General features: G+C 30.3%; 3 protein-coding genes and 1 long non-coding RNA gene across 13 annotated transcripts in view; 2 read left to right on the plus strand and 2 right to left on the minus strand.

Moving 5' to 3' along the window:
- LOC114871273 overlaps positions 1-11,445 on the plus strand; it is a 111,551-nt gene extending 100,106 nt beyond the window's left edge. The window contains exon 6 of one of the 5 annotated variants that reach the window (XR_006829847.1): positions 3,752-4,215. This is a non-coding gene — a long non-coding RNA (uncharacterized LOC114871273). Of the gene's footprint in view, positions 1-3,751; positions 4,216-5,901; positions 7,027-7,766; positions 8,044-11,294 lie in introns of those variants that run through there. The other 4 variants (XR_006829846.1, XR_003788553.2, XR_003788552.2 and 1 more) reach the window with 4 other exon arrangements.
- LOC114871271 (ferritin subunit-like) lies at positions 8,127-11,710 on the minus strand. The gene is made up of 5 exons (XM_029176959.2): positions 11,454-11,710; positions 9,350-9,468; positions 9,104-9,265; positions 8,621-8,761; positions 8,127-8,537 (listed from the first exon to the last, which is right to left on the minus strand). The coding sequence occupies exons 1-5, from the start codon at positions 11,521-11,523 to the stop codon at positions 8,382-8,384; spliced, it is 648 nt and encodes a 215-aa protein (XP_029032792.1). The 5' UTR covers positions 11,524-11,710; the 3' UTR covers positions 8,127-8,381.
- A 99-nt stretch (positions 11,711-11,809) lies between these two features.
- LOC114871270 (ferritin, lower subunit) lies at positions 11,810-13,870 on the plus strand. 2 transcript variants are annotated; one of them, XM_029176956.1, is made up of 4 exons: positions 11,810-11,911; positions 12,552-12,660; positions 12,740-13,017; positions 13,097-13,870. In XM_029176956.1, the coding sequence occupies exons 2-4, from the start codon at positions 12,558-12,560 to the stop codon at positions 13,385-13,387; spliced, it is 672 nt and encodes a 223-aa protein (XP_029032789.1). In that variant the 5' UTR covers positions 11,810-11,911; positions 12,552-12,557; the 3' UTR covers positions 13,388-13,870. The 2 variants fall into 2 exon arrangements, with proteins under 2 accessions (XP_029032789.1, XP_029032790.1); XM_029176957.2 differs by lacking the exon at positions 11,810-11,911 and adding an exon at positions 12,205-12,277.
- A 596-nt stretch (positions 13,871-14,466) lies between these two features.
- On the minus strand, positions 14,467-22,341 carry LOC114871263 (1-phosphatidylinositol 4,5-bisphosphate phosphodiesterase gamma-1). Of its 5 annotated transcripts, XM_029176942.2 has the most exons (20): positions 21,041-21,133; positions 20,700-20,819; positions 20,452-20,537; positions 19,980-20,129; positions 19,779-19,917; positions 19,542-19,704; positions 19,133-19,446; positions 18,844-19,050; positions 18,352-18,772; positions 17,973-18,284; positions 17,709-17,890; positions 17,454-17,631; positions 17,318-17,383; positions 17,064-17,255; positions 16,764-16,985; positions 16,469-16,675; positions 16,031-16,412; positions 15,824-15,963; positions 15,636-15,743; positions 14,467-15,553 (listed from the first exon to the last, which is right to left on the minus strand). In XM_029176942.2, the coding sequence occupies exons 3-20, from the start codon at positions 20,453-20,455 to the stop codon at positions 15,533-15,535; spliced, it is 3,408 nt and encodes a 1,135-aa protein (XP_029032775.1). In that variant the 5' UTR covers positions 20,456-20,537; positions 20,700-20,819; positions 21,041-21,133; the 3' UTR covers positions 14,467-15,532. The 5 variants fall into 5 exon arrangements, with proteins under 5 accessions (XP_029032775.1, XP_029032773.2, XP_029032772.2 ...); XM_029176940.2 differs by lacking the exons at positions 20,452-20,537; positions 20,700-20,819 and adding an exon at positions 22,101-22,341 and having other exon boundaries at positions 21,041-21,236; XM_029176939.2 differs by lacking the exons at positions 20,452-20,537; positions 20,700-20,819 and adding an exon at positions 21,844-22,089 and having other exon boundaries at positions 21,041-21,236.
- Positions 22,342-22,821: the final 480 nt, after the last annotated feature.

Below are 22,821 nucleotides of genomic sequence, written 5' to 3' on the forward strand. Positions count from 1 at the left end.
ACCGAACTGCCATAAGCTAATCTGTAATCTAAAACGTTTAAAGCGAAACGTAGTATCTTACTCGTGCATTTTGTTAATTAATATTTTGAGAATTTATTCATGATACATCATTTAGAAATAATTTTCAGCAAGAATTAATTTTTCAGAGATTTAGTTGAATATTTCTTTCTTAATATCAATAGAAAAAATTCTTATTGCAAAAGTTTGTAGATGAAAATGATTTAAAATGTTGGAGACTTCAGTATTTCAACTTTCCAATTTCATATAATTTTTTTAAATTATAGAGCACTTTGGTATGGACATAAAATGAATTGAGAATTAATAATCAAATAAAAATTTTAATGATGTTGTTGCAAAATATAATTTTAGAGTTTTAGTAGTTTTAAATTGAAAAAGGTCTGAAATTTTTTATTGAGCAATTCTAGTTTCAAATATAAATAAATGTCGTCTATTTTAGTTCATATTCTGTTCATTCTATATGCCATTATTTTGCAATTGCAACTGTTTCAAGTATTTTATAATAATCTTTTAATAAATATTGTTTTTTCTATTAGACGTATTGCAGAATCAGTGGATAAGCTACTGCATTTCTGCGACATCTTGCACCTCAGTTACGAACTACGTGTATCGCGAAAAAGCTTTTTTTAACAGTATAATTTTCCACTTATCTATCATAAATCTTTCCATAATTCAACTATCGTTGAATTATTTAACAACTTTCCAAAAACAGTATCCAATATTTATTTCTGTGTATAATATTTTTCATTGGGAAAATTGATTACGTTATATCTTCCAATCATAAACTGCTAATCGAGCAGATATTTTAAACACGTATCATAGGAAATTTTAGATTCTCATCAATTTTATTAACAGCAGAAATTGTATATCGAGAAGGTTTATACGTGATTATAATTTGAAAATTGTACAAGATCCAATTTCATATTAGAAGTTAGTAGTTCTGTGCAAATTAGTCACAATCTACAAACTTCTTACAGAAAGTAGCAGAAGAATAATTCTTCGTGAAACTTGAAGATTTTCTAATAAAAGGTTGTAACAACTGCAGTGTTACATTCTCTGTGAAACTGAGAACGTTTAAGAAAGTTCTGCTGTTACAAGAAGATACCATTTCTTAATTGTCATTCTTATTCTACAGAATTTTCAATAAATTTTCTTGGGTAAAAGACACGTAGAAAGTTACTTAATAAATAAGGAAAGATGAAACGATTTATAATTAGAATTAAACTAAAAATTCAACCATACTAAAAGTACCAACCAAATTGAACACATTTGAACTGTAAGTTGCGTCACGAATGTGACAGGATGTTGTAGGGCAAAGGGTTAAGAGATTGAAGCGAAAATGGACATAGGTTGTAGGAACGGGTAGTAATTGCATCACGTCGGATTTGAGTGCATAGGAATTGCAACGTCTCGAATGTCAGTGTATAAAAGTTGCATCCCGTCGAATTTCATTGCATACAAGTTGCAATGCGTAAAATTTCAGTGCATAAAAATTGCATCGCGTCGAATTTGGATGCATAGGAACCGCAACGCTTGAAATTTAAGTGCATAATAATTGCAACGCCTCGAATTTAAGTGCATATGAAATGCAATGCCTCAAATTTGAGTGGATAAGAATTGCAATGCGTTGCATTCGAGTGCATAGAAATTACAACGCGTTAATTATTTCACAGACTAATCAATTTTTCTGAAAGGTAGGTAAAAACATCGTTTCTCAGAAAAATCGACAGTCCATACACTCAGTAAATAATTGTCTTTCTATACAGTTGGCTATAAATCAAAGGAAACTTTCAATCACCTAGGCACTTTCATTAAAAACACTCTGAACCAGGTCATCGATGAAGTTCGACAGCTAAGTTCGCCGCTTTGCCTTTCAACTTGCTAGTCGAGTGTCACGGGCAGGACGTGACACTTAAAAGTAAACGCTATATAGTGGCGAGCCTTTTATTTTACGTAGCATCGCCAAAAAACGTGTTGCATCGTGAATTCAGGTCGGGTCTCCATAATTTGACAGCCCTAAAAGGCTTTGCCGCGTCTTCGATGATATACCTTGGTCGATGTTAAATCGTGGAAGACGTTTCTTCTTCGTCAGATTGCCAGCCGACCTTCGTATCTAGGCGAAACTCGAAGAGAAAATTTTCGATTAATCTCTCGCAAGATTTGACGAAAGAAATGGAAGTACTTTTCCTACAGTTTCTTCGCCACTTACTTACCAACGTTCGACTAACCGAGTTTCGCGAGTGTTTTTGCAATAGTTTGCAGGCTGACATTTTTTCTTGGAGAAAAATGAATATAAAGTTGGGTTCAATGAACATACCTATCGTTTTAAAAGATATTTATTTAAAGTATTCAGAAAATTACGATTCTTTTATGACTGCACTTTTCTTGTAGGTGCAACGATGCACTTAGAAGTGCATATGCATTTGCAAACAATTCTGTATGATTTTGAATAGGAATTCTTTTGCTCATAATATTCTTCCCTCGATAATAAATTACATTCCCCTTTGACATTTTTCTTATTGTCAAAAGCAACCGAAATATATAAAATGTACGAGTTGAATAGAAAACCCTGTATATTCATTTGGACTTTGGTTCGGTGTAAATGTAAATCTGAATTGTGGCCAGTATAAAATGAAATTTAAAACAATATATAGCTTGTAAATTTCATGGGAGCTCGAGTTGAATTTAAAGTGGTGCGATTTCAAGAATCCTTTCTACGACATTCTACGCAATCGAATATTCATACGGACGTTTTTCATGGTACATACAGAATGAAAAAGTGGATCGTTATCTGGTAAGAGTTCTATAAGTTACGGTCATAAATCAAGATCGTGCGTTATCACGTTCTCGTCTCTTGGCTCCCTTTAAGGATCACCTGTGTGTCTATATTTTTCTTCCATGATGGATTTTTAAAAGATTTCTCTACCTTCAATATTGATCCTATATTTTAGAAAATGTTATCATTTCTGATAACGATGGGCAAATATGTGTCATATAAGCGAGTATTTCTACGGATATTTTTGAAAGTTTGCACAGATTGTTTTACTCTTTAGAATTTATATTGTTATTAGAGATTGCAATGCATCGGATTTGAAAGCATACGAATTGTAACGCGTTGGATTCGAGTGCATAAAGATTGCAATGCATCGAACTCGAGTGCATAGAAGTTGCAACGCGTCAAATTTAATTGCATAGAAATTACAACACACCAAATTTGACTTGGAATTAGGACGCCTCAAATTCGAGTGCATAGGAATTTCAATGCGTCGAATATGGGTGCATAGGAATTGCAACGCCTCAAATTTGAGCGCATAGGAAGTGCAATGCGTTGGATTCGAGTGCATAAAAATTGCAACGCCTCGAACTCGAGTGCATAGAAGTTGCAACGCATCAAATGTAATTGCATACGAGTTGCATCGCCTCAAATTCGAGTGCATAGGAATTGCAATGCGTCGATTTTAAGTGCATAGGAATTGCAACGCGTTAAAATTAAGTGCATAGGACTTGCAACGCTTCAAATTCGAATGGAAATAAATCGTTTCTCCTTATTAATTCAGCTACTCTCCGGTCGTACTGTACAATAATCCCACTTTATAATCATGAAATGTAGGTTACATTTCTTACAACGAAGGAAAGAACAAAATTGCATTCTACCGTCTGAAACACAACATTGAACAGAGTGTCACGGGAATGTCTCAACGTTCCCTAATAGGCGAATTTTTATTTTCTTCAGTTGCACTGGGGTAAGTGGAGAAGCTGAAGAATGAAGGGTAGACGTGTTCTTTACCATTCGTCGGGGACATTTATCAGAAAAAGTCGTCGTTTCGTAAGAAGCAACGTTGTGTTCGTAACAAAACGCGTACACAAGGCAAGGTAACAGAGTTTTCTTGGTGTTGGATGACGAATGAACTAAAATAGATGACTCTAGAGGGCGGATTGCGCAAAAACTTCACGAAGGGGACATTAATAACGGATCATTTTCGCGTGAAAACTTTAATCGCCGGATTGAAAGTTCGAAGATTTATCAACGTTGAGTGAAATTTATGACGAAAAATGAATTGTCTCGTTGCAATACCGCCTTTTGTAAAAACAATATAAGGAAAGTAGCTCAGTCATATCATCGGTTTGGCGGTCTGATTAAGTTATTAGTAATCTTAATTGCAAATTTTAATCACATTCATATAAGTTAAAAAAATTTTGAATAGAAAATACTCTAAATAAAAATCACTTTCGTTAAAATATTTTTAATTAAGAATTAGATCATTGTGATATGTATGCTGTGATAACCTGACAGCTTGGCTTGTATTTTAATTAATTTTATCTACACCTGTCACAATATTTCAATATTTCATTTTCTTTTGAAATATTGTTTAATCCCGGTGCTATTGTTACAACCATTATCAGTCCCCCATAGAACTTAACAACGTATTTATTCACCCACCATCGTCCCTGAAACCACTACTACTCCGAATCCTATAGTTTATTCTCGAGTTGACCACCGGAGGGTGGACACCACTCTACAAGCATTAGAGTGTGAGCCACCCTTGGAATCCTAAAACGAAATGTTGGCTGCCCAGAGGGTTGTAACAGACCAACTGAATAAGAGGATATGTGTTTGATAATACATCAGTTTCCCACACATCCTTTTATCCAACAGGATGTTACACGAACATCTTGCGAGAATAAGTTCCCTTGTGTATAGATCTGGGGTCGAGGATTAAGAATTTAAAAAGTACAGGTATTCTTCACATTTGCATAAATTTACATAAATTCAAAATATCTTTCTTTTTGTTCATTTATGGATTATTAAAATAATTAGGTTTTCGTTTTATTAAATTATTCTAACAATTATTTTTAATATATCATGATTCTAAAAACTGTCTGAAGATAAAATGAAAATTCAAAAAATTATTATTATAGCAAAAGTTAAACGCTTCAACATAGTGATAATTTTTCTTAAACTTCGGCCTGAGTGATCGATCGGGATCAATTGGGGTGTAAATAGAATTTTAAAAATGTAATATCTATTACGCTGACACGCGATAACTCTTCGGAGTGTAAAAAGATCTCTCAGCTCGTGGAGGTAACGACTCTGTTTCTTTTAAAACGCACCAAGGAAAGGAGCATGTCGAGCGAAACGAAGTAATATGGTAGCACTTCGTGCTTGCTCGATGGCGATGTTACACGGGCAATCGGAGAAAAGAGATATTCGAAAGATTTATCATGTCCCGCATGGTTCGCGTCGACCGTTTTCCTTCCCTCTTACCTCTTCTCTACATATGGTAGCTCTCGCCTTAAAGGACCATATCAGATGCTTTGGGGAGGAAAATTTTCACACAAAAAATGAAATGGAAATGAAAATAAGATGACAATACAGTTCTATTAAGAACATGGCTCAAATGCAGTCATGTATAATAATAATTAAAAATATTGACGAATCTTTTATATAGTCACTTTCCTTAGTCTTTAAGCTTTTAATTGATATGTCATAAGTACTATTTTGAGATACTTTTATGCCCTGAAATCGTATTAGTAAATAAGTAGTTATCGCAAGTAGTATGAGTAAGTGATTAGTCAGACATGTTCAAATATAAAATCTAACAGAATTTCATGACATAAAAGTTTCTCAAAATAGCACTTGTGATACATCAATTTAAAGCTCAAAGATCGAAGAATATGATTATCTAAATATGTCATTAAAATTCTCAATACAAAATGGCTGCTCGCAAATTGTAACAAACAATAATCAAATCTGAAACATGACGTGTTATTAACATTTGGTGTTATTAACGGAATTATTGAAAGAAATCACGTATAGCTTATTAATTATTTTATCTATCACCGATGTTTTATGCAAAGGTTTTTCATGTTTCATGATTACAGTATAATTTGCAAGATGGTAGACGAGGAAATCGTGTGCTCTCGCTGTTTTAGTCATAAATCTTGACGCAATGTAACCGTTCCTGAAGTCAGTGATTAACGATGGAACAGAAAATATAGTGGTACCATAATATACTTTATTGGGGTAACGCATTTTTCTCGGCTAATGAAGTTTACAAGTGACACCACGTTCTTCTAACGAACACCTATAACTTATTTCTTCTTGTTTCCCTGCTTAGCATGTGCCATACCACGTAATTGAGTACTTTATTCGTTGCACTCTGTGATCTTGGTGATTCAATTAACGTAAATTAATTTCTTGGGTTGGAGATCTCGTTTCCTTCTTAAATGAAGGACAAAATAAAGGAATATCCTGATTTTGTTTTATTTATTATTTTTAATTTATTATTTTATGACAAGGATTTTATGACGTTTTTAATATCAGTGTATTATTATAGTTTATAATTTCATTAGGATGAAAGTAATACTATTTATTTGTAAACTGTAAAGAATATAAGAAGCAAAAATTGTTAGTTTAGTATAAATAGTCAAATTTCTAGGCTTTTTTTTTTATGAAATTAATCTTACCAAATTTAGAAATTCCTAAACAAGTTTAAGTAAATTTTTTATTTTTTGTTCTTTAACGCAGCACATTTTTAGCTAGCGTTATTTCTTGCCAATTTGAAACATCTCCTCTCTACCCATTTATATCACTGTCAATTTATAGTTAGCTCAATTTCGCAAGTAACGCTACTCGACAACATAGTCTTGAAGTTAAAAATTGTAGAACGAAAAGTACGAAGATGCATGGTATGTGAATTAAAACCGAATCACTCAGTGCCGACGTTGAATGGAACATTTCTTTTTAGAAAAATCGGAAACATTCTTTCGTTATTAAATTTGCTGCAGTTGCTCATACATCAACCTCTTCGCGTTGAAACTGTTACTATTCTCCAAATATGTCATTTGTTCTCTTCGTTTCTCCCAATAGAAAAGTTCTTATATTAAAATTGCATAGTTTCAAATAATTTTATAAATTAAAATAACGTTCTCTATTCAACGAATGAATTGTAAACCGAGTTCCTTTTCTTTCTCTTATTCCTTCTGGCTAGCTCCATGTAGGTAGCTAAAGGTATACATATACCCTTATTTTATTTTCTGTGTTCATTTAATTTGCTGTAATTATCTTCTTAGCTTATTAAATAAACTCCTTAGGAGGACGAACGTGTTGATTTTATTACTTCCGTCTGCACCCTTTTCATCCATACATTCCTTACATCGCTTCATCCCTTATATCCCTACATTCCTTACATCTCTTTATCCCTTAGATCCCGACATTCCTTACATCTCTGCATCCCTTACATCCCTGCATTCTTTTCATCCTTACATTCCTTACATTCCTTACATCTCTGCTTCCCTTACATCCCTGCATTCCTCACATCTCTGCATTCCTCACATTCCTGCCTTCTTTATATCCCAACATCCCTTACATCCCTGCATTCCTCACATCTCTACATCCCTCACATCTCTGCATTCCTCACATTCCTGCCTTCTTTATATCCCAATACCTCCCTAAACTTGAGTTGAAATTTTTGCGGCGATAAGACCTGCGATTTTATACAAATTTAGTTCCTTTTTTGCCACCAGAGGGCGCTGATTCGACATTGAGATTTTAGTTCACATTTTTGCCGCAAGAGGGCCAGAAATTGAGCAAGATATAGTTCCTTTTTCCAAAACCAGATGGCGCTGATTGAAATAATTTGTCAGAAACGTTAAAAATAGACTCACAATCAATTACAAACGATTTACAAACGAAATACACTAAGAAAAATTAAAAATAATCATATTTTATTATTCCTTCCGGCTAGCTTCATGTAGGTTACCGACCTGATATCATATGGGGTATTAAGGACCCCGAGGTACATACGGGTGGCGCACTCTACATACCGACCTGATATCACATGGGGTATCAGTGACCCCATGTACATACGGGTGGCGCTCTCTGCATACCGACCTGTTATCATCTGGGATGTCAGGGACCCCACAGCACCAGAGAAACTGCATACCGACATTTAGCATCGGGGTGTCAGGGACCCCGAAGTGACTAATTCGATTCTTAGATGAAAAGTCGCGATTTTCGGAAATTTTGATTACCGAATATCATAATATACCTACATATTATAAATTTCTTGTGCAACTTAATACTAAGGTAGATTGAATAATATGCATTTTTTATATGAATCTTAAAATATTTATTTATTTGGTAAGAGTAATATATTTATTATAGTTTAACAAACATTTGTAAACAGGGCTTGTATACCTATATTACAGACCATATTTAGAAAAATATTCTATGTAAAACAAAATTTATATCTTTTTTTTATATCAACTTAAGATTAAACCAAACTAAACTATATTGTTTAACCTAAATATGGCCATTATTTCATATAAATTTGTTGAAATAATATTGATGACAATACAAATTAAACTTCAGCGTTCAAAAGTTTCTTATCAAATAAGAATTCTCCTAATGCTCCATGTGTTGCCATCATTTTACCCAAAGTTGAAACTTTTCCAGCAAGGTCTCGTTGACCTTTGTATTGCTCATCCAAAAACTCTCCAGTAAAGTAATCTACCAGCTGAAATTAAAGAATTTAATAAGATACAATAAAATTAAAATATTAATTACCACAGTTATGAACAACTTCTTGATGTAACTTACGTGATAGTCATTGAAATGGCTGGGTTTCGGATTTTCACATGTGATGATGATTTCACGAATATTACGAGTAACTCGAGCTTCTAAATTAAGAGCTTCTGTAAGAGCTTCAAGACCACTTGTCCAGTCTTCACGCAGTGGCAACTAAATATAATATTTTCATCTTTACAAATCTCTAACAAATACACTAGTGCTCGTTTTAATTCATTCAAGTTTTGGAGGCTGCAGTTGAATTATCGCGGAGAAGGTAGTGTTTCCTTCCCAGGAATTAACTTGAACCCAGCTGGTCCTGTTATGATTATATTACTTCCTCTTGTTACGTTTATCTTATCAACTTTATCGAGCTGTGCTCGAATCAATTCGTGGAGAAGAAACATTATCCTCTTTGCGATAATTTAACTGCTGGCCCTCGACATTCGTTGAATTAAAGCGAATAATTAATTAAACTCAAAACAAAATTGTATTAAAACAATTTTAAGTACATACCAATGGGAATTTCAAAAGTTTGCTAACATCGTTTGTTAATTGACCACGCATTAATAAGTATTCAATAATTTTTATTGCATGTTGTCTTTCTTCATTGGCAGACTCGAAGAAAAATTTGCTGAATCCAGGGCGATTCACCGAATCACGAGCAAAATGGGCACCCTAATAAGAAACATAATTTATATTTATATAACTTTTTTCATAATAAAAATGTTACTATAATACAGCAATGATAATTATGATTACCATTGCGAGGTAAGTCATAGCAGCTTCAATTTCAGTTTTGACCTGTGATTCCAAAATTTTTGTACATGGTTCAACCATGTCCAACCATGCTTTTGGTACATCAGCAGGTTTCAGTGTACCTAAAACATAAATTGACAATGTATCAGATTATGTGTGAAATTATATTTTAAAGAGCTGTTAAAACTATTGCTAAGTAATAAAGTGATAATCACAGCTTATTAGCTACAATGAAAATGTGTCAATGTAGATAAGATACTCCCATATCTTTCATAATTACAAGAACATGTATCTCTTCAGATTATTTTGATTATCATTATCACTCATAAACAGTTTATACTTTGTGTTATCTTTAATTCTTTTAAAGTAATATGCAATTAAGTATATGTAATTTTGGTTTATGCATTCATTTTTTCAAAATACATATTACTATAAACCATTAACCCTTTAATACATAGGATAATAATATTAAAGTAAACAGGAACTGATGTGAAAACTACATTATATTAGCTTTACAATTTGAAATTCAAACAAAAGCTGTTTTGTGACAATGGGACAGGAAACCAATGATATAAAGTAGTTTTGATTAAATTATCAGACTTCTCAGAAGAATGTACAACACACTCATATTCAATGTGGACTTTAGAACAGACAGAAATCAATACATTTGCATTGTCACTTAAGCTTATCAAATGTTATCGCTACACAAATAAGATTGTCAACAATGACCAATAATTAACACACTTCAGATTCATGGTAGTTCATGTGAAATAATTTCTAATTTATTTTGAAGTATAGATCTGTAACTTCCAATATTCTAATTTATTTTTATTAATATTTTTATTAATATTTATGTATAATATTGTTAGTTAATACCATGAAATAATGTAAATTAAATTGTAGCAAATGTGAAGATACATTTTTTTTTACAGTTACCATCTATAAAGTTTGTATGAAATACAAAATGAAGTTCTTATCTAATTACCTAAAATAAAATAAAAATAACTATGACTATATGCAAAATATCATAATTTTGTTTTGTATCTATATTATTCATATAAAATAGTAATTATAACATCAGACTTTTCATAGCATTTTTGTATGAAATATGCCCTGATAAATATAAAGCAATAATTTCCAAATAGGCAAAAAACAAAATACATAGATATGCCATATGATATATAAGCTACCCATTTGTTAAGCTGATTAACTCCAGCAAAACAAAAAGTAGAAAAATTGATAAAATCTAAGAATCAATCAAGTGCTTTGATACTTAAAGTATGATGTTTTTGTAGATAATTTAAATAATTTAAAACATTCATCACAAAATACAATGATATATAATAAAGTACAAAGAGATAAGCAATAAAATATAATTACATGAACAATGAAATTCAATAATGACATCATTATAGAGATTGCATCATATTGTTAATCATTGTGCATTTTCCAGAATGACAAATTTCAGATTAATTTTATAAAGGGGAATCACACATGGAAAGCTATGAAATCATAATATGACTAATATATTTTTAAAATATCTGTTATCAAGTCAATAAAACAATACAAAAGATAATAATGCATAAAGTAATTGAGAAAAATCAATGAAAGTATCTCCAAAAAACTGAATTAGTGAATAAAATATAATGGTCTTTGTAAAGATTACGTAGATGGAATACATTATTGCATCAAAGCAATATACAGGAAACTTTAACGATGTTTACAACAATAGGTCACTAACATTTGCTATTAAGGTCATCAAAGTTACAAATTCCACTGCTACTTTTTAAAGCGCACATAGTAACTGCACATTTAGTGAAATATGAAGAACATAAACAATATAGTATACACAGAATATACATAATATAATATAAATAATTAAAAGATATAATTTAAAGATATCGACATTAACAAATATACCATACCTGCACAATTGTTAAATTTTCAGAATATTCAAAATGGTCTTTTCAAGGACAATTTCTTCTTGGAAATGGAAAGCATACAGGACAAAGGGATCTATCAGGAAACACGTTAACCTCACTGAATGTTTTCATATAAAATATTATCAAAATATAGTTGAAATATTACAAATAAATGATAGACTTACATTTAAGTCCATCTCCTAATGATCCGCTGATGCAAAGGAAAGCGACGAGAAAGACGTAAATCAGCTTCATCGTTGATTATTTTGTCAAGCTATAATTTTACAAAATCACGACTATACTTGTTATTTGTCTGTTTCGGAAGCAACCTTTATACGCACTGGTATAGAAGGATGCCTTTATTGTAAAGTTTGATAAGAGAACGTGCGTGAACTAAACGCGATGTACGGCCATCGATCATTTAATAATTGACCAACAAATGCGTACCATTCGTATTTTAATCGACGGGGAGTAACTGGAAGTTTCTATTCCCTTTCTTTTACGCATGCGTTCTACCTATCAGCTGACTATGACTCTGAGAAAACTACCAACGAACGGTGTTGTTCAATGTTCATTGTTGGAAGAACGTCGAAGCGAGAGTATTCACGTTGCTTCCTTTTTAACGAGCACATCGTTCGAATAGGTATGTAATATAGATAATGAAAATTTTATAGTAATATGATATAATATTAATTGTATTAAAATATAAATGAGAGATAAAGTTAGTATGATAGCGCAACTGATAGTTCTGTATCCATTTTTATTTTTTTGGTTTTATACTCAAGATACTGCGCATTTCATTGTATATAGTGACGAGAATGGTACTGTGCAATATCTGATATCTACAGACGGCATGCATTTTTCCTGATATAGACTATGACGTTTATTGATTACACTGAATTCCCCATTTATTTTGGATCTTAGGTTATTAGTATATCAGAGTTAATTTATACTCGTTACCAATGTTATCTGGTCTATCGCATATCTACTTTCATTGTTCATTTTTACTGTAATAATTATTATTGATAATTATATTCTTGTTGTAACATAAAATTTGTTTTGCACAGTAATATTCTATAATTGTATAATTATGTATAATGGAACATTTAAATTTTCTAGTTTTTTAAATCTTACACATTAAAATTTAAAAGCATAGTTATTCTATGCACTTGGATGTAATATTAAATTTTATGTTATACAAGTTTGAAGAATTGTCACATTTTAATTGTACTTTTAATGTAAAACATAATTATTATTAATATTTTAATTGTTTGAAATTTCAGAAAAAAATGTTGTTCTTTGGAGTATTGTCTGTTCTTTTGGCAGCAGCATCTGCTGAATTTTGCTATACTGATGTTGAAGGAGCTTGCAGCACAAGACCCACAACAAATGGTAAAATTTAATATTTCTGTTGAAATATAAACATATTTATTCAAATCTATGGCTAATTACCTGTTATTTGATTTTTTAGATGGTGCACTAATACCAAATTGTAATGCAAAATATGGAGCTATTGAGGGACTTCAAGCTGAACTTCAATCTTATGCAAATGCTAATGTTGAGTCTAGTTTTGAGTTTTTATTAATGTCTAGTTATTTTGGAAATTATGAAGATCAGCGTGAAGGATTTAAAGCATTATATCGTAAATATTCTGATAAAATGTGGGAGGATGCGATTGATGTAATCAAATACATAGCTAAACGGGGTGGTAGAATGAACTTCAATCAGATGCCACATTTCAAAAAACAAGTAACTTATATTTTTAGAATTTTATAGATATTCGTATTTACCATAATTTAGATACTAAATTATATTGTGCTTTTTTTAGACAAAGGAGAGCAGAGTGCTAGAATTGAATGAACTTACCAGCTTGGCTAAAGCGCTTGATACTCAGAAGCAGCTTGCTGATGAAGCAATGCATATACATTCTCAAGCACTGCCTCACAACAAACATGATGCTGCTATTGCTCACTACATTGAAGAACAATTCTTGGAATCACACACTAAACGCGTACGTGATTTAGCAGGCTACACAACCGATTTGAAGAACTTATTAACCGAACGCGATCCATCTGTTTCTATATTTTTGTTTGATGAATATCTTAAAAAAGCTATATAAATACCTTATAAACAAAGTTATAAAAGACAAGAAACAGAATTTCACATTTATTGTATCTATTAAAATTCTTTATATCAGTAAGCTCCTTTCATTATAAAGTATATTTCTGTTTTAGTTAGGCAGATATCTGCATTTAGAATTAATGAAAAATATATATGTTAATTTTTTGACATGTTTCATTCAATAAAGTATATACTTTATTCATAATTTCTTTTAATTCTCACATTGAATTATTAGTGTGAGTTATTACTTAAAATTAAGAGATTTCATGCTACAAGTTAATTTGTAAAACAATTACGAAAAAAAAGGGAAAAAAGTTAGTTACAGTTTCTATTGGATAAACTAAAGTTATCTGACCTTATTGAACAGAATGTTTTTCTTCTTTGAAACTAAAGTTCAACTTAGTATTAAGCAAATTTCATACCTAATCTTACACGTTTTTGTAAAATGTATAAAAATGTACAATAAAGAAGTATCAACATATTTTTTATTTATTTTTTATTCGTGTGCTCTGACTGTGTATATTACATTTAACTATGTATCTAACATATATCCATATTGTTTCTCATATGTTTCTGGTAGTAACAATATTTTATGTTTTAATCAGGGACTTAAACCAGAATACAAAGTAGCGGTATTTTTCGGTTATATCTTCGCAAACCTTACAGAAATGGAAATACAAAAATATCGGTAAAACATTTATAGTAGCATATTATGTTTCCACAGAGCAAATTTAAAAGGGGACGTATTAGTTATTTGTATAATTAATTTGTGTAAAAGTTTGCAATAAATCTTTGTTATTTAAATCATAATAATATTGCTTCTAAGTCCCTGGTTTAAATTATACATGTAATTTTGGGAACTGAACATCATTATTTAATGTACTTATGTTATCAATTATTCATTGAAGGCACATTGGCTAGGTATTGTTCCTCAACTATAAAATACTACTGTGTTTAATTAATTTGTTAACATTTGTCACAATAAATTAAAATGTATTTCTTAAAATGTTAAATTTATTACATTGGAAACAATAAGTAATGTGCCTAATGTGATGTATAAAGTTATATCAAACACTATTACTCTTATCTATTTATTTTAAACAAGTAACTTATAATAAACCTATTTCTGATTGTAAAAAATGTACGAATAATAATTATAAAAAAATTTAATGAAATATATATCACTTTTATATGAAAAAAATATTTTTGTTAGTTAGTACGTAAATTCATGACGCCTTTAAACACATTATCTCTTGTTTTAGATAAAATTAATTTTATAGTCTTATGTCAAAGACAATTTAAATATATTTATATTGTTTAACAATCAGCCTCTCAACATTTCTTAATCTTTCATGAACTAAGGTCATTGTCTTTGAAATAATAAATAAATACTATCAACGTGAAAATATTTTTTTAATTGAAAAAACTGGAAGCGTATTATGCGTGTTAGTTCAGTCTAAAATATAATGTGTATAGTCTTATTGTTCTAATTTATTTTTGTCGAAATAAAAGAAAAAATACAAATATAATTTTAATAAAGATATGCTTTAAAAGTTAAAGATATGTAAAGATATGTTAATTTCTACATTAAACATTTAAAGGTAATTGTGCGAAATCACATTGATTTTTTCAAAAGATATAATTCATTCTTTTGATATGAATGATAAGATACAAATAAATCAAGATACCTAGTAGCATAATAAAAGCATGTTTTATATGTTATTTACAATGATTTGATTAAACATATTACTATATCCTTGTAACATGTTACTTTTTATAAGAAATTATTGCATTTTTTATATTGAACTTCTTTTCTAACCATTCCTCTACTATTTAATACTGTAATGATTTCTTTTTTATATTATATATAACATTAAATCCCTAAATCACCTATATAATTAGGTTACAAAGATGAGCATATTTTTTCTGTAATCACCAATTTTAATTTGTGAAGTATAATTTTTGTAAATAACCAGTCTTCTATAACAATGTTTTACTTAAGATCCTGAACGAAATATTTCATCTTGTGATATTTACACTAAACATATAAATCACACTTTTTGAGGAAGTATTAATTCTTACCTTCACGCAATTTAAAAATTCTTTAAACATTTATAAGCCTGTGCATAATTCAATACTGGTTTTATAAACTATGCGGATGATTCTGGAATAGCGATTCATAATATTAAAGTATACATGTATTTAAAAAATATTAGAAAAGAAGGATAATTAAAGTTTGTATTTACTTCTGAAGATGTCATCCGAAGATGTATTAGTAACGATGCAAGTTCAAGATCTTCGCTAAAATTATTTTTTAATGGAACACTTCTATATCCTGATCGCAAACACCGAACCTAGATGTTGAGATATATAGATTTGAAATAAAATATTCAATTAATAATTTTGAAGTAATAATTTTTTGTTTGTTACATACGGGAAACGTTGCTTGTCCAATAAAATTACTATCACCAAACATATCTTCATCCTGCACTACAAATCGTATGAACGCGAAGTATGAGTTTAAAACTTCGAATTCACAAGATTCGTTCCACATGGGATTAAATCCATTATCAGCTATAATTTAAATGAAATTATTATAAATGCGTCAAAATAGTTAAATGTATAATACTGTTTTACTTACGTATCGTTTTTGTTGTTAATTTTGTACCAGAATCAAAATCTGCTCCTATAATTTCAATTTCAACAAAAGGACTAGCTATACCCCTACCCGCTCTAATTAAATGCCTAGCACCGATAATTTTTATATTAAATTTAAGAGATTCTACTCCGTATAAGCAATTTTTATCGAAAGGATTAAAATCATCTCGAAACGTAAAGTCGGGTTTCAAAATGTAACCACAATTGCCATTCTCTTTAAATTTTGCTTGATTAAGTTGCATTGATTTATCTCCAGTTTGATAATTTAACGCTACCATTTGACAACCAGCATTCCACATTGGCACAGGATTATAATTTGATGAATCAATACGTTGTCCTTTTGGATATACTCTGCTGAATTGAACCTATGAAAGCAAAACCATAAGTCCATTGCAAATTCTTTTTATGGATGTAATTTTACCTGATGATATTTTATGAAAAATTTATTTTCTTGTTGACACATCAGTTTCTCAGCTTTCGTTTCGGGAAAGCTACTCATCTCATTAAATATAAAACCTTTAGTTCGTACTCTTTCTAAATTAAATGCAACAGATCTACAATAAACTATTAAATTTGACATTTCTTTTGCTATTCTCCATGCACGTTCCATTTCTTTATGTTGATTTTCCTAAATAAAGTAATAAAAATATAATTGATTTCTGTAATATACTTACTTTCGAATCGGTTTTAAAAAATAAAAAGCTTTATATGTTTACCCTAACACTAGCATTTTGTGCAGTTTCTTTAATGCTGGACATCCATTCGAGTGCTGTATCTTTCGAAGAAGTCGCTACTTCGAATACTGAACACATGCTAGGATTTTGTATTCTCAATATCCATTCTAATCCAGGTCTACCACCTACTCTTAATTCAACAACGGCACCCATAATATCCAATGATCCTTTTTGTAGACTACCAAACATCATAGAATCAGTTGACTGAAAACGAAAATTAAAACAATAATATTAAATAAATAATGAACCAGAGAAACATAAATGAAATAGAAATAAACTAACATCTCCTTGGTTATCCTGTGGTTCTATTTCTTCCACATAACTAGCAGGAAACCAATGTTGTTTTTTACCGCCATAATCTCCTCGCCACCAACCTCCGCTTTGCCGATGTACGTTTGTTATTATAGCGTGTTTAACTAACGTTAACTCATCATCTCTTCTTGCTTTATAATCGTAGATAGCCTTTACAGTTACCTTCAAAAGAGATCAAATCCATTACATTCTATACATTTAATGGTTTTATTAGTAAAACTTACTTTTGATGCAAAACTTGTGGGATCCATATAACCAGGAATACCATAAACTGAGCCATCATCTGCATCCTGAACATAGAAAAAACGTGATTGAATAACCTAAAAATATGAAACATACTTGAAAAAATATGTTACATACCAATCCCATTCTTCTAATAACATCTTGATTTACCGGATGACTCAATTTTATTTTTTTATATAGTGGATGCCTTTCATAATAATTAACTAATTCGACCAAACTTTCAAATTGTATACTTCCAATCGTATATAGACGTCCTTCCAATTTAATTCTACAATGTTTTATTTTCTTCTCTGCCCTGGAATCAAGCAGAAAAAAATTACAATTAAGAAGTGTATTGTCAATTTCGTATAACAATACTTGAATATATTTTACCTAAAAGATATAGCATAAGAATTGCTTTCTTTTTCACTTGGTCTCACTAAAAATGCACCATCCGAAGGAATTCGTTTTAACATTTCTTCAGCTAGAGTCCGGGTACAGTCTGCATGCCACCATTCCTTTTCTTCATGTTTATTTGGTTGTGGTACAGGTTCTTGAAGTGTGATTAAAAATTCCTATTCATTACATTTGCAATAGCTATTAAAATGAAAACCAGACACTGAAATTAATGACCGCATTAAAATTGTTTATACTCACTTGGCTCCTTAAAGGATGATTACGATAATGTGTAATTAAACTATACAGACTATCAAAACAGTTTGTATCAATGAGGTAATATTGCGTTTGACCCATTTCTTGTTTAAGCTTAATACGACAATGATTTACTTTGCCTTTGCGCCAAAAGGAAAGGCAATAATCTCCTACAAATGTAACGCATTGTCGAACTAAAAAAGTACCATCACCAAGATGGGAGTAACGTCGTAATAGCTCTTCTGCTTCTTCTCGTCCTTTTGCTAATTTACCATGAAACCATTTCTCTCCAAAATGTAGCTCATCATTTGGAACTCCCTACATTGTAATCAACAATAAAATTCAATAAATACCATAAATTAAAACACTTATTATTTATACATACGTCTGTTGGTCGCCGAATTGCACCTTCTTCATCGTCATCGTGTTCAGTTTCTTGTGTTCTGGAAAACGTGTCCGTATAAAATAATTTTTGTTGTGTCAATACAAAAAAATGTGGATTCCACTCTCTGTCGACAGGATCTTCAAGGTAAAGAATACCATTTTTAACAGTATTTCTAAGATCCATCTCTTGCCTGTTTTCATCATTTCGAATAAGAAATGATGTTTCATCAACACCATCGGGTAACTTTTTATGTTTTAATATTATCTTTCTTCTTAATGCATGCGGTGACGGTAAAGAAGTTTCATTTTTATCTACAGGTTGAATTAATAACATATCACCAAATACTTCTTGCATCGTAATTGCCATTTTACGTTGCTGAGGTAGTGTACAATTATCCTCAATGGATAAAATTACAGGATAGCTATATAAAAAATGTATTTATATCCAAACTTTTGAAACGAAGAAACGTAGAAGTAAAAAATAAATACTTACTCGGAAGTAGCAAAAGCATGCTCTTTAATAGTTTTGATGACATCTAAGAATTTGATTTTTGTAGTAAGTGTATGACCATGAAAAATAAATGGCATTCCATCTGGTCCATCCCAGCAATCAAGTTCTATACATCTACACCCGGCTCTTAAGGCGCGAACATAAGCTTGACAACTACTTTCACTGCTAATTTGGTCACCCATTAGATATCTGTAATAATATTTTATTTAATTATAAATTTTTTATTTATTTTAATATAGTTACACCCGAGAAGAAAGGGAATGATACTTACGTGTTATGCGATGAAGCTATCCAATAATGTGCCAGAGGTTTAGTCATATCTTGGTAAATTCTAGAATATTTTGAATCCCACACAGAATTTTGTTTTGAAAATAAGTAATCGATAAATTCCGAAAACGTAAAGTGTGGTTCTTGCACGTCTCTTTGAGGATCTTGTAAATAATCTCTAATAAAACATGACACCTCGACTTCATTATTCCCTAAGGGGTCTTGTTCCTCAGTTAATAAAAAGTTTTGAAAATCTTGGACGGTAACGATTTGTCCAGTTTTCGAATAATTAAGCAATCTACTCCAGTCTGTAAGGTTCTGCAAATGTAACAGTACAATATGTTATAATTATAAAGAAAAATATTATAAATTAGAGATAAACGACTAAAGATATTAATAAATTAGGAACTCACGTTTTGATCAAACATAAGTTTGTGATAAAGTACAACAAAATCGTCAAAACCAAGCTCATTCCTATTTCTCGTATCTATTTCTTGAAAGAGTTCCCTAAGTTTATTCGTTGCTATTTTACAATTTACTCTAGGTAAAAATGCTTTCATATCTTTCAAAGTAACCCTGAAAAATATATGAAATTAAATACTCGAACTTAATAAAGGGAAAACTGTATATTTAAATAATTAAGAATGTACGTTTCTCTCGAGTTCTCCATAGCATAAAATTCTTTCCTTAGCCATCTTTCAACTTGTAAAGGATACGGAGCCTTTATAGTATCTTGAACTAAACGACGTAATCCTTTTACCCAGAGTTCACATTCCTTTTCACTAAGAGCTAAAATCGATATATAAGACAGTACAGTTATTTAATGAACAACAATATAAAAATATACTTACCAGAAATAGAAAGAGTTTTAAGTCGAAATTCAGAACCATAGTATACAACAAAGCACCTAAGATTTTCAATTCTTTTTGCATCTTCTGGCCATTTTTCAAAATCCTTAGAGTGCTTTCCTACTTTAATTTCTTTGATTTCTCTTATCTCAACTAAAATTAAGAATAAGATCTTTTTTAATATAGTTTATATAGGCACATGGTTCTGCATTTAACATGAACATATGATATGGTACTACAAATATGTATATATATATATATTACACACTATGTACATATATTTAATGTGTTGTGTATTAACATAAGGTGTAAAAATATTGTTTTAAATACTATGGAAGAATGGGAGATTAAACTGCATTTCTTTTGAACGATTTTAATAAAAAAATATAAAAGATAATTCTTTTCTTAATACATAATCCAATATATACAATTAAGGTGAAACAACACTTATAAAGTTGTAGTTTTAATCAAATACCCATGATATCCAATAGGGCTGATCCAATATATCAACAGTATCCATGGGCACATTTGTTTGTAGACCAAAAATGAAGGAAATGTCCACTAAGATACATATATAAACATTTACTTTACTATGGTCAAACTAGTCAAATATCAGGAAAAAAAGATAATTTACTTAAACATCAGACATAAAACATGTATATACAAGTTCCATTAGATGCAATTCATTAATTGATTTAGGTTGTACCTTTACTATAAACTCACCCATATACATTATTCACAAGGACCTTTCCTTCAGGTTTTTGACCTATAACTAGTATCCTCAGATAATATTTTGCCCATTTTTGCTGTAGATATATCTTCATAACCATGCAATATGTGTGCCTAAAATGTTAGGTGGAAATTTATATCAACTGCATTGTTATTGAATTTACATACAAATGTAATAAAAACTTGTTTGTTAATATATAAAAACATATATTTCCTAATATTTTCATTTTTATTCCAGTTAATGTTGGTTAAATGTGTTTTCTTTGAAACATAAAGTACTATTAGATTGCAATAAATCATCTTATAATTATGTTTATAGAATAAAGTACTTTTACCTGAGCCATCAAATGGTCTAAATGTTGCGCTTCCTGACCAGACAATCTGTCTGGTCTCTCTTCTTATCATGAGAGTCTTTTTTTCAGGCCTTTTTCTTGAGAAAAATTTGGTTACCACAGTTCCCCTCTCTAGCTGACTAATAATTTGTTCCATTTCAGGTATTATACCATTCATGTTTAACATGTTATGTATGTTCTACAAGAAATGAATATGCTTTATTATAATAAATTATTTTGGTAAAGACTTCACAAAAATCTTATGTATTAATATAAAATCAAAAAATTAAAAGAAATTTAAGCTTCTCCATTAATTCTTTTCATTAGATAAATATAGTTTCAGGTTCAAAATTATATTAGGAATACCATATACACCTTACAAAGATGTTCTGTATACAATTTACATCAACACAAATCATTTACATATATAACTACATACATAATTTTATATGTGGTTTCATGAAATCAATGTATAATTCTTAAATCTTATTTTACAATATACGACTAATAATTATATACACAAAATGTGAATTGTTTCAATCATTGTAACAATTGAAGTACTATACAATTGTATTCAATAAAATCAGTTATTATTAATTATTAAGCTATTTACAATATGCATATTTTTCTATACAAATAAATTATTGTCTCTCATATCTCATTGATTTTTCCTTTAAAGGAAATACTTAAGTGTAGTGTTTTTATTCTTGTTTCTAAGTTACAAAAACATATGTAATGTAAGAGTAATAATTGTTTTTTCTGCTATACAATCTGTTTTTGTATTAAATAATATAAACATAACCTACCATGGAACTTATATGAACATTATACATGTATTAATAAATAAATTCAAATATTGGGAAACGATTTTTTAATATGTTAACAGTATAAATGTTTAACAAAATGTAATTTTAAAGCAGATATAATTATATCTTGTTTATAATAATCTATAAAGTGAGAAGCATGATATATTTAATGTTATTTATCATTTATCTGTTATACGTGCTCGTATCTTGCTGTTATCTTGCTTATCATTTATTACACGCTTAAAGATCTAGCCTACCTGAATCAAAAACAAAATTTTTGTTAATTATATGATAAAAAATTCGATTCTCTTATCATTTATAAGTATCGGTCATGTTTTCACGCAGTTGAGTCTAGGGATTTTAATTAGGATTGTTGAACAGGCTAATATTTTCTAAAAAAAAGTCATGATAAAAGCGGAGAGGAACAGAGTGTCCACTTTCGAGGTTTTGTTTGCACCTCTCAGGTGCTGCTCCAAGCGATCAACTCTTTTAAAATGTAGGGATCTGTAGTATAGACGAGATATAAGCAGAATTACTGCATGGAGGGCTATTAATAAATTAATATTTCTTTTTGTTCATTATTTATATAAGTGCGTATAGCTAGAAATTAAAATAACATGGATGCTACAAGGAAGCTAAAAAAAAACATATTATTCGTTCTTATTTTGGGGGATTTATTATTTTAAGGTTTACCATTATTTGAAATTTCTATCAATGATCATGATTGGTCGTTCAATTTCAATCAATCAGAATCGTTGTCATTGGCTGATTGCACAGGTTTTTCAGAGACGCCATTGTTTTTGTAACCTTCGTCCTCAGCGCCCACGTATGTGACAAGTAAGATTAAATGATATTAAAATATTATATCAAATTGTATTTCAGGTATCAGCAGCACGAAGAACAGAAAGAAAAGTCGAAGAGGAAGCAAGATTCCTGATTTCTAATACCAATTCGGTATTTTCTTCAGAAATGTGTGAG

This window comes from Osmia bicornis, chromosome 10, assembly GCF_907164935.1.
Source record: "Osmia bicornis bicornis chromosome 10, iOsmBic2.1, whole genome shotgun sequence".
Classification (NCBI taxonomy): Eukaryota; Metazoa; Arthropoda; class Insecta; order Hymenoptera; family Megachilidae; genus Osmia; species Osmia bicornis.

What these genes read in the sequence shown, in the direction of transcription:
- LOC114871270 (XM_029176956.1), top strand. Translation starts at nt 12,558, where the DNA reads ATGTTGTTCTTTGGAGTATTGTCTGTTCTTTTGGCAGCAGCATCTGCT. An exon ending in CACAAGACCCACAACAAATG is followed by an intron (nt 12,661 to 12,739) that starts GTAAAATTTAAT and finishes TTGATTTTTTAG; the next exon opens with ATGGTGCACTAATACCAAAT. An exon ending in TGCCACATTTCAAAAAACAA is followed by an intron (nt 13,018 to 13,096) that starts GTAACTTATATT and finishes TGCTTTTTTTAG; the next exon opens with ACAAAGGAGAGCAGAGTGCT.
- LOC114871263 (XM_029176939.2), bottom strand. Translation starts at nt 21,870, where the DNA reads ATGTATAATGTTCATATAAGTTCCATG. An exon ending in TCTTATGCTATATCTTTTAG is followed by an intron (nt 17,632 to 17,708) that starts GTAAAATATATT and finishes GCTTGATTCCAG; the next exon opens with GGCAGAGAAGAAAATAAAAC. An exon ending in CACAGGATAACCAAGGAGAT is followed by an intron (nt 16,986 to 17,063) that starts GTTAGTTTATTT and finishes TTTCGTTTTCAG; the next exon opens with TCAACTGATTCTATGATGTT.
- LOC114871271 (XM_029176959.2), bottom strand. Translation starts at nt 11,523, where the DNA reads ATGAAGCTGATTTACGTCTTTCTCGTCGCTTTCCTTTGCATCAGCGGA. An exon ending in CTATGACTTACCTCGCAATG is followed by an intron (nt 9,266 to 9,349) that starts GTAATCATAATT and finishes GTTTCTTATTAG; the next exon opens with GGTGCCCATTTTGCTCGTGA. An exon ending in AACTTTTGAAATTCCCATTG is followed by an intron (nt 8,762 to 9,103) that starts GTATGTACTTAA and finishes TATTATATTTAG; the next exon opens with TTGCCACTGCGTGAAGACTG.